This window comes from Diabrotica undecimpunctata, chromosome 11, assembly GCF_040954645.1.
Source record: "Diabrotica undecimpunctata isolate CICGRU chromosome 11, icDiaUnde3, whole genome shotgun sequence".
Taxonomy (NCBI): domain Eukaryota; kingdom Metazoa; phylum Arthropoda; class Insecta; order Coleoptera; family Chrysomelidae; genus Diabrotica; species Diabrotica undecimpunctata.
The window spans coordinates 28878783-28894041 of NC_092813.1; the positions used below are offsets into that span (position 1 = coordinate 28878783).

Here is a 15259-nt window from a genome sequence, read left to right on the forward strand (position 1 = left end):
CAGTTTTGGCTTAATTAATATAAAAATTAAGCTCATTGAAAACAACTAATATTATCAACATAACTATACTACCCCTCTCGAAATGTAAATAGTTTTGCCCGAACTTATAAAATAAGTCTTTCATCGAAATGGCTTCATATACAGATTTATTATACAGTTTTGTGGTGAAACCTGCATTTTATGCGGTAAGATTACTAATTTGAATGTTAATTTATTCAATAAAAAAAAGTATTTATCTTATCTCAGAATTACAAATATGAGGCTTATAGAAGGCTTTGAAATGTGTGTTCTTCAAAGGATGCTGATGATTTCGTGGACAGAGCATGTGACCAACAATGAGGCGATAAAAAGAATAAGGACTAAGAGAGAACTCCTAAATATTTTAAACAACAGAAAAACGAGTTATCTAGAACATATTTACAGAGTGGAAAAATATAACTTTCTACGACTCATAATGGAAGGAAAAGTAGAAGGAAAAAGAGGTCCAGGACGAAGAAAATGCTCCTGACTGAAGAATGCAGGGAACTGGACAGGCATGGACACACATTTGATACTAAGAACAGCTCAAGATAAAGAGCAATTTGCTTTAGTTATAGCCACCCTTCCATAATGAAGAAGGAACCTTAAGAAGAACTAGAAGAACAGAATTTTAGTTAAATTTATTTATTCAATAAAAAACATAATATAATATTATGTTAATATTATTAATAATAGTTATTTCTATAATAAGGCATATTATGCTACAAGTGAGTGAAATATTTTTTTACCCGGTATTGAAATTTTTCTCACGAATTGTCAGCAACAGCCGGCAACGAGTGGTAAATAAGAGTTCAGTGATTAAAAATCTTATAAGAATAAGATAAGTAAATAATATATTATTTTATAAAATGTATTCTTTGCGCCTATCCAATTTAGCAAATCGTTCTATGATTGCATCAACATTTAGAGAAATTTCAGAATGCACATTGATGAGTACTAAATCAGTTAACCTTTCCTCCGAAGTTCTATTTGTAAGCCAAGTCTTTAGACGCTTAAGCGTAGAAACACTACGCTCTACTGTTGCTGCAGTGACAAGCAGTGTAATTAATATTTGCAGAAATATTCTGATATTTGGATACATATGAATATCGCAGTTTTCTAATACTTCTAAAATAGAATCAGATTTAATAATGGAGATATGACAAAATACTATTATTTCAGCAATTTCGAATTATAATACATATGTTTAAATTCCACACTTCTTCACTGTAAAAGTTATTCATTTTGTATTAATTTCAAATTAAATTTTTAATTTTTCCAGTGTGTTTTATTTATTCTAGTATGCCACAACTCAATACAGTTTTGTGCTACACTTTACGAGAAACGAATGACAGCTCTCGATTTGAAATTAAACATAATAATTTAAAGTCATGTCTAAATCTTTTATTTTTTAACATTATTTTTGAATTAAAATATTTTCATAAATTATAGTATAACACGATTCAAGTCCTTCTTTTAGATGGTTTGATATAATATATTCGTTATAAGAAAGAAGTGGACGAAAATGATAATTTGTTTGGAGATGAAAATTCGGATATTGATAAAATCTATGAGCCTCTAAGTGGTGAAAGCTCAGAATCGGACGACAATGATATGAGACGTATAAGTAAACCAGCGAAAACAAAGGTTAAAGAAAAAGCTATTATTACTCCTACGATTAGTGGGGCAATAAAAAAAATCTTATTCTTCAGGATGATTTATCCCTAAGCAGTGATGCAGGCAATTTCAATGAACATAATGAAATTATTTTAGAAGAAGAGAAAAGTGTTAAAAGATAGGTACAAAATATAACTAAGTACAAACAAAAAGGTAAAAAACGTGTAGTAAATTGGGCTTGTAATGTTCGCAAACGAGAAATAGCTGGTGGGAAAGAGTATCTCAGTAAAAGAAGCAAAGACATGCCTGCAAAAATGTTAGAGCCTCCTTGCATGTGTCGCATGAAATGCTCTGAAAGATTGCCAGAATTGCCAGATTGCCAGAAACAAAGAATTTTCAACTCATACTGGACTGCGACAAACGTTTCAGATCTTAAAAAGCAATTTATCTTCTCATGTATCGACATCCAACCTACTCTTCGATTAAGAAAATAGTCTAAATTCTACCAAATCTAAAAATAATACACTACACTACCATTTTACAGTGAACAATCAGCTATTGAAGGTGTGCAAGGTTATGTTTTTAAACACACTTTGTATATCTAATTTAGTAGTAGTAAATATGTTGAATAAAATTGAACCAGGAGGTTCAATAAAAGCTGATCAAAGAGGTAGACACACGCCAACCAATAAAACTCCTACCGAAACCATAAATAGTATACATCAACATATTAAATCATTCCCAAAATACAAGAGTCATTATTCCAGAGAAAGAAGTGAGAGAGATTATCTGGCCACAGAACTTACAATAGAAAAGATGTATCAAGTGTACATTGATGAATGCAATGAAAGACATGTAGATCCAAAGCTCAGAGCAAAAAAGTGGTTGTACGCAGATATTTTTAATAAAGACTGCAAGTTGTCATTTAAACCTCCCGAAAGAGACATTTGCGATACATGCAGTACATTCACCGCTCAATTAAAAAATAATCTTACTGCAGATGAACTAACCAGTGTACAGGCTGATCATGATGCTCACCTAATTGAATCTAAAACTCGGTATAACTTAAAACAATTGGACTTTATAATAGCTAAAGAGTCACCAAAATACAAAGTACTATCTGGTGATTTGCAAAAATGTTTGCCTTCACCACTAACAAACAATTGTATTAGTTTCTACAAAAGGAAGCTTTGGACATTATATTTTACATAACATGATGCCAGTGACTCTTCTGTACAATGTATAATGTGGGACAAATCGAAAGGGGCCCGAGGTGCAAATGAAACTCGTCAATTTTGAAATGGGCTGACAATACAATTCCAGGTAGTCAAGTAGAGGACATCACCCTTTGGACCGATAACTGCTATGGACAAAATAAAAATATAAGTATTATAATGTGCTTTTTTTGGATACTGCAAATAAAGACGATCACTCAAAAGTTTTTACTGAAAGGGCACACACATATGGAAGTACACAATGTTCATCCTTTAATCGAAAGAAAAAGAAAGAAACTCTCCAATTTGGCCATTTTAACACCATGGGACTGGCAACAACTAGTTAGGCAAACATCAGGTAAATACACAGTGCACAATATGGAACTTGCAGATTTCAAAAACTTCAAAACGCTGTTCGATAAGAAATTGTCAGCTAATCCTCCTTTTGTAAGTAGAAAAAAAATGTTAATAAAAACCCTGTTCTACTGTCAACATGAGTTTTTTTACAAGTCCAACAAGAACACATTGAAAAGTTCTTTTATAAGACCGATTTCAATAATCAAAATATGTATGAAGTGGACTTCATGAGGTATCGAAGACAGCAAGTAACGTTTCCAGCCCAATTAAATCAAGTCTCAGTAAATCACAAAACAAAAGTACAATGAACTATAGCAGTCCGTACGGACTCTCTGTCCTTCATGCAGTCCATAAGAAACGTACATTCTATGCACCCAATAGTTCAAGAAATCCAGAGTATATGTAATCGCCTTCAAACTAATGGAATTACAGTAACAATATTGTGGGTTCCATCACACGTTGGTATTCCAGGTAACGAAAAAGCCGATCAAGCAGCAAAACAAGCATGTTCTCTTAACGTTACAACAGACATTCAAACATCATCAGATTTAAAAAGAATAATCAAACATAAAATAATGGACCTTTGGAATGATCATTGGAAAAGAAGCAATACCAAGTTAAGCGTTCTACAACCAAACATTTTCTACCACTAGCTCCCACCAATGAAAAGAAAGGATAAATCTATCATTTGAAGATTGAAGATAGAAGGGCACACCCGCCTTACACATTGACACCTAATGAATTCCAGTAATCAGATTTTGTGCCAGTACTGCAACAGCACGACTTCCGTAACACATGTACTTCTTGACTGTCAACACTACCTAGCGGCCAGAAGAAAATACAATCTTGGTAACAACCTAAAAGACATACTTATCTCAAACAGCAGCAACTATGAAAATGTATTAAACTTTTTAAAAACACAAAGTTATACAATTTAATATAAAACAAAATGTATTACAAAAAATGTATTGTAACTAATTTGTACCCAATGTAAAGTATTAACCATGTAAACATGAATGTAAATTGTAGCTGTGTCAATGACCATTAGCTGTCGAGACACATATTTTTTCGAAATAAAAAAAAAGTACAATGACTTAATTGCACTATTGCCTTTTGTTACGTCAGGTTGTTATGCGTTTTATCAAAATTTAACACATAGCGATGTAGCCACAAGCGATTACCCACAAGAAGATGAAGATGATATGGAGCATCTTTAACAATTTTGAAACTTGTCTATAATTTTACTTAATTATTATAACATTATAATATTTACCTCTAATAGAATAATAGTATAGGCTTTTTAATGTGTTTGTATTGTTTATTTCGTAAAGACCTTAACATGCAATGCCACATTATTTAAAAAAGTTGTTAGAGGTAAACAACACTATGTCCAACTACACATTTTTTAAAAAAAATTAAATAATGAACGGTAAACCTCAGGTATATAACACTTCATGGAATGAAAAACGATTATACACACCACAATAATAATATATTAATCTTGGTTAAATATAAGAAACATTTGAGTATTTACTGATTACAAATTTAAAAAATTTTAAAACTGCTCTCCTAAAAAAGTAAGAAAATGGACATAGTGTCCTTTACCTCCAAGGTACCGATATAAACTTATGAAACATTTAGTCATTAAGTCTCTCATTCCTCGTAGTTGCGCTGTCAAACCGTAAGGCAGCTAACAGAAATAAAAATCCTTACAGTGACATCGTAACACAAAATACGTCGCGTCACATGCCTATACTTGCAAATAGTCCTTCAGCATCCTTATGATTCAAATTAAAGACGGATGTAACATATAAAAGTCCAAAGAGTGCATTTATTACTAAAAAGTTTGTATGCTCAAAAGAAGACCCAGTGATCCATACTATTATCTGAACATGACAAATCGCTAATTTTTTCTTTGTGCATACCACAATTAGGTTTATAATAGCATCATTGATTAAAACACAAATTTTTACAAATTATACAGCATTTTTTCGGCACAGTCTTTTGCAGCAGACTTTAAACCAGGAATATGTATTACAATGTTATGACTTCATGTTTTGCCAGTAGTTGGTGGATTTTTTGACCATTTGTAGCTATTTTTGCCATAAACGTACCTGAATAATTATTGAAAACTTTCACTATCTTCATCATCACTACTTACTGAAAGTACAGGACTCTGATCGCTGATTTCTCGAATAATCACTGTTGAAGGTCCTGAATCATCAATCTTCGTGTTCCCTGGAATATTGCCTTCACACACAATATCATATTTTGGGTCACTGTCATGATCACTGTCTATAGTTGAGGAGTCACTAATATCACCATAATCATCGTTTAAAAAAATTGCTTGTGCCTGTTCACGTGTAATGCGTTTTCCATCAATAACAATTAAATTTATGGTCGTAAAAATATATGAGTATCTGGTATCGTCGGGTCAGAGAATGGACCCTAGACCTACCTAGGGGTCTAGGGTCCATTTATTGACTGGTATTTCACACCTTGATGCGTGTGTATGATTTTGGAGAACTCCTAAAAGATGCCGTTATCTGACGCTTGTGCGAACAAAATACGAAGATAAATTTATCCGGTTGGGTCCAAAAAGACCCGTTAGTACCAGTTAAGGAAAGAGTAAATGATGAACAAAAATAGCAATGGATAAGGAAACAAGTACAATAAATAATAATGGACAGGAAAGTGAAATGCAAAAAAAAACAAGGAGAATAGAAAAGAAATATGGAAGCTGGGAACCTAGAATATCAGAAGTATACAAGGCAGAGAAAAAGAACTGAAGATAAAGTTCGAAGAAACAGGGCTAGATATACTAATAATAGAAAAACAACCGAAACTAAGAAAAAAGGACAAAGAATGATAACAACAGAAAATGATCATATATTTATATATAGTAGAATAAAAGAAAATTAGGGAGCAGCGGCAAGGGTAGGATGCATAGTGCACTCCAGATCCGTTAGCCAATTAGCTAATTAGAGGAGCCTGATCAGAGAGAATACTGAGTTGATATGAAAGAAAAAATCAAGAATTTAGAAACAATAATATTTGTATATGGCCCAAACGATGACGAATCGGATTATAATAAGGAAATTCTGGGAAGAATTTGCATTGGTCACAGAACAAGCAAAACGGAATATATATTTACCTAGTAAGTGACTTCAATAGTAGAATGGGCGCAAATAACCAGGAATATAAAAAGGTATTAGGAAAATATGGAGAAACAGAAACATAAGAATGCTAGAGTGATCAGTAGAGTATTTGGATATGTTTTTCTTAGTCAAGATGATAAACTAGGGATGCATTTTGAACATGAACATGTTTCTAGATGGGTAAAAACTAAATATATGCTTATATTGGTTGATTAATTTAGAGCCTCATTCCGATTAGCCTTTAATCATTGGCACTCTTTGGTAGATGTTCGAAATATAGCTGGCAGTGGCAGTATTGGCACATTACTGGAATGCATTTAGGTATCTATGTGTTAACCTAGTGTGTTCTAGTCAGTCTTCTAGGTACTATTGTTTTTTCTTTCTGCACATCCACTAATATTCAATGTGGTTGTATTTTTCAAATTTAAATTGCAGTATAGTTCAGTTAGTTTGCCAAAAGTTGAGTGTGAAACGTTTAAATGTGGTTAAGATAATTGGCAGTTTGAGTACTGTCACTATCATTCGTTAATTATAAGGTTAATTTTGCTGCGAGATCAGCTATTTCATTGCTTAAATTTCCTATATGGAAGAGTACCAAGATAATTGTAAAAAAACTTATTGGAAGGTCAATAAATGGATTGCTTTATGGGTAGCTTAATAAATTGCAATAATAATATTACTTTCGAAAAAGATAACACTGTCAGCCTGTCCCTCTCTTGACATTCACGTATACCTCAAATAATAAATTTCGCAACAAGGCGAGTCTACTTTATCCAGTTCGGACTTATATCAGATGTAATCCGTTAAAAATAAAAATTGAGAAGTAAATTTGTGTGCCGCTTACTATCAACTATTTGCGAACTACAAAATTCCTGCCCTGTTAATCCTATTGAATTTAGATTATGGGTGATGCGACAGGGAAAAATTTTACCTTTTGTCTGGGTTAGAGTATTCATATTTTCCCATAAACATTGGCACATTTTCTTCTTAAACACTATACTTGAGAGTGATTTTACATAATATCTTTCAAAATTTAATCAGTTTTGGCTTAATTAATATAAACATTAAGCTCATTGAAAACAACTAATATTATCAACATAACTATACTACCCCTCTCGAAATGTAAATAGTTTTGCCCGAACTTATAAAACAAGTCTTTCATCGAAATGGCTTCATATACAGATTTATTATACAGTTTTGTGGTGAAACCTGCATTTTATGCGGTAAGATTACTAATTTAATTGTTAATTTATTCAATAAAAAAAAAAGTATTTATCTTATCTTAGAATTACAAGTATGAGGCTTATAGAAGGCTTTGAAATGTGTGTTCTTCGAAGGATGCTGAAGATTTCGTGGACAGAGCATGTGACCAACAATGAGGCGATGAAAAGAATAAGGACTGAGAGAGAACTCCTAAACATTTTAAACAACAGAAAAACGAGTTATCTAGAACATATTTACAGAGTGGAAAAATATAAGTTTCTACGACTCATAATGGAAAGGAAAGTAGAAGGAAAAAGAGGTCCAGGACGAAGAAAATGCTCCTGACTGAAGAATGTAGGGGACTGGACAGGCATGGACACACATTTGATACTAAGAACAGCTCAAGATAAAGAGCAATTTGCTATAGTTATAGCCACCCTTCCATAATGAAGAAGGAACCTTAAGAAGAACTAGAAGAACAGAATTTTAGTTAAATTTATTTATTCAATAAAAAACATAACATAATATTATGTTAATATTATTAAGAATAGTTATTTCTATAATAAGGCATATTATGCTACAAGTGAGTGAAATATTTTTTTACCCGGTATTGAAATTTTTCTCACGAATTGTCAGCAACAGCCGGCAACGAGTGGTAAATAAGAGTTCAGTGATTAAAAATATTATAAGAATAAGATAAGTAAATAATATATAATTTTATAAAATGTATTCTTTGCGCCTATCCAATTTAGCAAATCGTTCTACGATTGCATCAACATTTAGAGAAATTTCAGAATGCACATTGATGAGTACTAAATCAGTTAACCTTTCCTCCGAAGTTCTATTTCTAAGCCAAGTCACAGTATATTGCTTAAAAAGAATCAGTAGGTTCACTCTGCCGCCAGTCCTTTGTTCTTCATGTTCCATTTTTTTCACGCGCATGAGTTCCACGCGCAGATAAATTCCAGTTTTTGTTACACTGTTCAATATAATTTTTAATACACTGCTCGAAAATAAATAGGAAAAGTGTGACTTCTGGCGACCTAAAATTTAATGAGATTTTCGGATTAATGAATACTTCCCTTTATTTAACGTTTTCGACAATTATCGATAGTTTCCCAAATAATGATTACTGATTGTCCTTCAAAATGTATTATGTTGAATCCATCAGTTTGGATTAATCGAATATTTAATTTTTTGTATTCCATAGACAATCACGCTGTATTCACTGTTACTGGTGAGAAATCTCATAAAACGAAGAGCTAGTGAGGAAACTAATTTCTATAGATGAAAAAATAATAATACATTCGAATTATAAATTATATTTTGAGGATTTATGAATACAAGTTAAAATAGAATATATATATCTATATATATATATATATATATATATATATATATATATATATATATATATATATATATATATATATATATATATATATATATATATGTATTTCCACAATCACAACTTATTAATAACAAAATAATGAAATGAAAAAATGTCATATAGCCTAAATATCCCACTGTAGGATCACTACGTTTAAAACGTAGTTAGTTAAACTCAAATTTTTACATACATTTACAATTGAAAGAATCTATCGATATAAAAAGCTAGGATGTCACACTGTTTGTCCAGTAAGGTAACTACGCCACCTAGGAAAGAAATCTGAACTACCAACATCTACCAAAATTAAATATAATTAAGTAAAAGCTGTAAAAATGCTGTTGAGACAGAAAAATGCGTTAAATAAAAGGGCACTACACAGTATTTTCAATATTAATTAACGTATAGCGACATACGAGATAGGATAGGGCACTATGGATAAAAATGGATTTACCATAACACAAATTTTGATTTTTTTACTTAAAAAATGCCTCAGGTTGAGTACAAAATAAACAACTGATTGAATCCTAACATGCGACATAGCAAATGAAAGGGGAGGATATAACGAATATATTCAGATAGAAAAAATAAACAAGGCGACCACTGAAAGGGTAGATAGGGAAGATAAACAATGTTTTCAATATTAATGAACGTATAGCGACATACAAGATATGATAGGGCACTATGGATAAAAATAGATTTTCCTTAAGACAAATTTTGATTTATTGACTTAAAAAAGGCTTCAGGCTGAGTACACAATTAATTGATCGAATCCTGACATGCGATATATCTCCTCAGCTATTTAATATTCTTTTTTAAAAGGTTCAAGAAAATTATGTTTTTTACATAGCTTAAGTTTTTTTTGAGACTAAAGCATGACAAATCAAACCAAAGCTGGGTTTTGGGAGGCCTGTTAAATAGTTTCTGAAGGTAATACTCAAATTCTTGCAGAATATAAAATAATAGAATATATGTTACACCCAGCTAAGATACTCACAGACAGGAACAGTAACAGTCAAATCATAATTTTGAAAGATAAAATCAGATTCCACTTCCAGACAACGATGGAAAAGTGATAGCATATATCGCTGTTCCGGAAGTATAATGACATAACTGTAAAATTTTTGAAAAATGACTTTATTGTGTCGGAGGGATCAAAACTGCATTTTCAACATATATTTGTAAATCGTCGTAATTTTACTTACGAATTTTGCCATGACCGGTGATTCCGTAAATACAGTTATGATGATTTAAAAATATATAGAAAATGCAGTTTTAACCCCTCCAACATAATAAAGTCATTTTTCAAAATTTTACAATTATGTGTTGATACTTCTGGAACAATGATATACTGATCTCCAAGGACGTAGAAATTCTTTACAAGTACTACTTAGTACAAATCTATTTCACTTTGACAAACACGATAGATACTTATGATTAATTATTTAAATAGATTGAGTCAATTAGGCAATATGATTTTTCAAACTTTAGAAGTGTGTAAGTGTGAAGAACTTCTATAATAATAATTATTTTATTATAATTTTGGAATATTCTTTAAAACTAATGAAATATTTTAAATCTTGCAACAGCAGCATTTTTCGCCAAATCTATTGCGCACGGACCGGCACGGACCTAGGAGTGGATTCAAAATTGGAACCGTGAAAATGCGAGAGTGAACCTACTAATTCTTTTTAAGCAATATACTGTGGCCAAGTCTTTAGACGCTTAAGCGTAGAAACACTACGCTCTGCTCTTGCTGCAGTGACAAGCAGTGTAATTAATATTTGCAGAAATGTTCTGATATTTGGATATATATGAATATCGCAGTTTTCTAATGCTTCTAAAATAGAATCAGGAAGTTTTCCATTATTTTGTACATCCTTTTCCACTATTGAATACACAGTGAAAACTCTTGTTCTACTGTGGAATATGCAGTAGATAATAATCCAATAATATCCTGAAAGAAATCAACAATTTTTTTTAATGCAACTTTATCTTCTGGTGTGTTATCAGTTTTAGGTAAACGAACTCGAAGATTAAATAGCTTCATAACTTTCGGTGAAAGTCATTCTTCTAAATCATTTAAGATATTGTCTAAAAGGAGTAAATAAATAGATCTTCGGAAATATTCTTCGCAAAAGTTAGCAGGTTGGTTTTGACAGTAGGTTTGATGAGCAACTATACGAGGCATATTCGATTCAATGTCTAGTTGTTCAGCTATTTCCTTTACTTCATAGTAAAGTTTGCTAAAAACAGACTCAGGATTTGATCTTTTATTTTGAAGAATGCATTTAGTGTCCTCTATGGCCTCTATCCATAGATTCAAATCTAATTTTGGTGACTGAAGAAGACGACTAAGTGATCACTAACGTATCAGACAGAGCTAATGCAACAACAATATTCACTTTGATATTTATTATAGATAAATATAACATGTACAAATGTTCAAATTACAAACAACCAATTTGTAGACAAAACTGAAGATAAGAAATACCTAATACAAAATAAAAATGTAGCGATAAGAGTAAGCAATAATGTGTGCGCGGTAATTCTATCTCATCGATAATAATCGAACGATTCTCTGGCACCCAAATGACGAATTGACAAAATTTGAAAATCGCGTATCTCTGAATTCGCAGAAGTCTGGGTAGCGGTAGTCGAGGAATTACTGTATTAAGAATTGTTGATTTTTTTAAAGAGCAATGTAAAAATTCTTTTGTATAATTCTACACTTACACCTAGAATAAAAATGAGTTTGAATCATTTCAACTCTTGACTTCCTGCTTATAGGGTTGATGGGTTTTAAATTATTTTTTGATGATTATCTGATTGATATTTAATTTTGTTTGGGAGGGGTCATGACCTCCGTGACCCTCCCCTTGGATCCGCCACTGGCGTTCGGTGATTTAGTCAGGGGCACGTAATTTTTTTATTTTTTACAAGAATATTACTAGGTGTAACGTTTAACGATAAAAATTATAAATATTCTTATTTTTTTTTGTAACCTAATTGTAGTATGAATGAAATCTTTTTTTGTGTCGAGAAATTTAAACTTTTAAATTAATTAATTTGCGTACTAAGTTTTATTTCAATTCGTTTAAAGACGGCAACCTGTTTAGCTGTACGTTCATTATTTACGTCATTTTGAGTATTTAATAAACACAATTTTTTGAAAACTCTATTTTATTTAAATAATATTATTTTTTTGAAAGTATAATTACTCGTAGTATTGTAACTTTTTTTGCATTATTTCATTAAAGATATAAATTCTTTTTGTAGATTACAGATAAATCTGTCTATTTTATTAGTTTTGTATTAATAATTCTTTAATAAAGCCCTTGTGAAGTATCAGCTTTTACCACAAGTGTTCTTAGCTATTTCATTACAAAACAGTTTTAGTAGGTTTCGGAAGGAGCTTGAACCTATATAACATCTAGATGCTGGTTGTATATGGAGAAACGGACAAAAAGGCGAATGAAATCAATCAATATCCAATAAAACGAAGTTCTGAAGTATCCTTTGGATATGTCGAATAATATGTAAGAAATCGTGAGGTATGGAACCCGAACAGATGTACCTACTATATACAGTGGAACTTGGACATTACGGCATCGGTAGTTACGTCATCTCGGTTGTATTGTCCGACCTTTGCAAAACGAACGAACTAACATTGTAAATCATAAACCTTTACAGTTCCATAATTTCTTATTTATCAGTGTCATCCTAACAGTCAAATTTTCGGTTTCAGAACAGTCAGTTTAAGAAGTTGTCGCTATCGTGAAATTGTGTTCGCCTCGTTTTGTTTTTAGGTTTTAATTTTAATTTAGTAATTAACTTTTTATTTTTTAATATGGCAAGTTGTAGTACTAAAAGGAAGATTTTGTATATTAAAGATAAAGTGCATGTTATAAGAGCATTTGAAAATGGTCGAAAAATTGCTGATGTATGTCGGCAATTTGGACTTGTTAATTCGACTGTCGGCTCAATCCTAAAAAACAAGGACAAAATTTTTAAAAGCCTTTAATGAGAAGGGAGAAAATGTTAAAAAGATTAGGAAGTGCATTCGTGGTGATGTAGATTCAAATCTAGTCAAATGGTTCAAGCAGTGTCGCAGTTCTGATATTCCTGTGTCTAGGCCACTTTTAAAGGAGAAGGCTACAAAGTTCGGAAAACTGTTTGGTGAAGATTTCACATGCTCTATCGGCTGGCTAGATCGGTTTAAAGTTCGGCACTCAGTTCCCTTCACGAAAATGTGTCGACGATAACGTAACAGGTAATTGGTTACAAAACACATGGCCGCAACTAAGGCAACCATACAAGGATGAAGATATCTCAATGGCGATAAAACTGGTGTCTTTTACAAACTAACGCCAGACAAAACTTTAAATTTCAGAAAGGAAATTTAAAGCGAAAAGTGGAAAACTTTCAAAACAAGAGTCACAGCTTTCGTTTGTGCAAACATAACAGGTACAGAGAAAAGAAAGCTTTTAGTTATTGGGAAAAGTTTACATCCTAGATGTTTCAAAAACAGTAAACTACACAGCCAACAAACAAGTATGGAGGACTTTTGCTATTTTTAAAGAAGAATTGAGAAAGTGAGACAAGGAACCAATATCAACCTAGTTTTCTTACCAGCCAACTGCAAAAATATCTTGCGGATTATGGACCAAGGAATCCTAAGAAGTTTAAAAGGCCGTTATCGGAAACAGCTTTTGAAAGTAATGATTTTTTGTATGGACAATGGGGAACCAGTGAACATTACCATTCTTAACGCAGTTCAGTTTTTAGACAATATGTGGAGTGCGGTTACGTCAGTGACAATTGGTAAGTGTTTTCGTCAAGCTAAATTGACTGTAGTTTCTCCTGACATTCAAGATGTTAACGAGGATGACGAAATGCCTTTGTCAGAGTGGATACAAAAATTTAATGTAAACTAGAGAGAAGTTTTAAGTGATATAGAAATTATGGAACAAGTGTAAAATGTGGAAATGAATGTTGATGAAGATAATGAAGAAGAAGAAGACGACGTTGATTGTCCTACAATCCAAGAAGCAATGAGAGCTGCTGAGACCATATCCAGATTTTATCAGTTCAGGGAGGCATCCAAAATTACCAAAGAAGCAGCTCAGATTATTAAGGAAATTACAGAAAATATCCTTAATAATATCTTTATAATAGCTTTATTTTTCGGAAATGTTGTGCAGAAGAAAATAACTGACTCTTTTTAGCATTAGAGAACTCTTTTATAAAAAATGTAAGTTTCATATACATTATATGTTTTATTTCTTATTTTTTTGTACCCTAAATGCAGCTTTAATAATAAATAGGATAGGATATAATAGATAGGATAGATGGCGCTGAACGAGTAAGAGTGTGTGTTTAAGTCTAGCTCCGAGAAAACCTAAGTTATTTACGATAAATTGCATTCATTTTAATAGTTTTTCAGTACTAATTAGTGTAGTGATACGTATAAGTTATATAGTTTAAAGAATGCCATCAACAAGAAATACTCCTAAAACAATCAATAAAAATGTTGTCGCACGTGTTGAGAAACTTGAAGAAGCTTTACAACAAGGTATGAAGGATCTAAGATCTCAAGTAACCAGTAATATCTCAGGAACCCAAATAGATTTTATAAATAAATTTGAGCAAAATATGTTAGAATTAAGTAATTCCGTCAAAGAAGAATTAAATAAAGTGCAAAAACTTGTAATTCAAAACCAAAATAGCATTGAATATCTAAAACAAGACAAACGGCTTAAATCCCTTATTATCAATGGTGTCGATGAGAAAGAAAAAGACGACCTACCTGATGTTATTACAAATATAATCAACAATAAACCTATCTTGTCAACCAATTTAGTTGATTGCTATCGACTAGGTAAAAAACGAAATTTGGATAAGAGGCCAAGACCGGTAGCCGTTGTGTTTGTAAACAGATGGTTGAAAACAAAAGTGTTTAATCAGAAGAAAAATCTTAAAGGTTGCAGTGTCGTGATTAGTGAAATGCTTTCTCCTGACTGTCAGGAATTATTAAAAAAAAGTGAGGACATCTGTGGGTACCAAAAACTGCTGGACATATCAAGGTAAAATATATGTATCACAAAATGGGTCAAAGAAGCTTATATTATCTGAAAACGACCTTGCTTTATTATAATTTAAATTTATTTTCATATATGTTGGTTTGCAATTAGAGTTAATATTATTATTAGTTATAATGGTATATCTTGGTGATAGATTTTGGCATATAGGTACTTACTTTATTTTCATTTTTCTTTGAACATTTTATTTTTGTTTCTTTTTTA

General features: G+C 31.8%; 1 protein-coding gene across 1 annotated transcript; it reads left to right on the forward strand.

Moving 5' to 3' along the window:
• Window positions 1-14444: 14444 nt before the first annotated feature.
• Window positions 14445-15044, forward strand: LOC140452828 (uncharacterized). The gene has a single exon (XM_072547159.1). It carries the CDS (start codon window positions 14445-14447, stop codon window positions 15042-15044), a length of 600 nt encoding a protein of 199 aa, XP_072403260.1.
• Window positions 15045-15259: the final 215 nt, after the last annotated feature.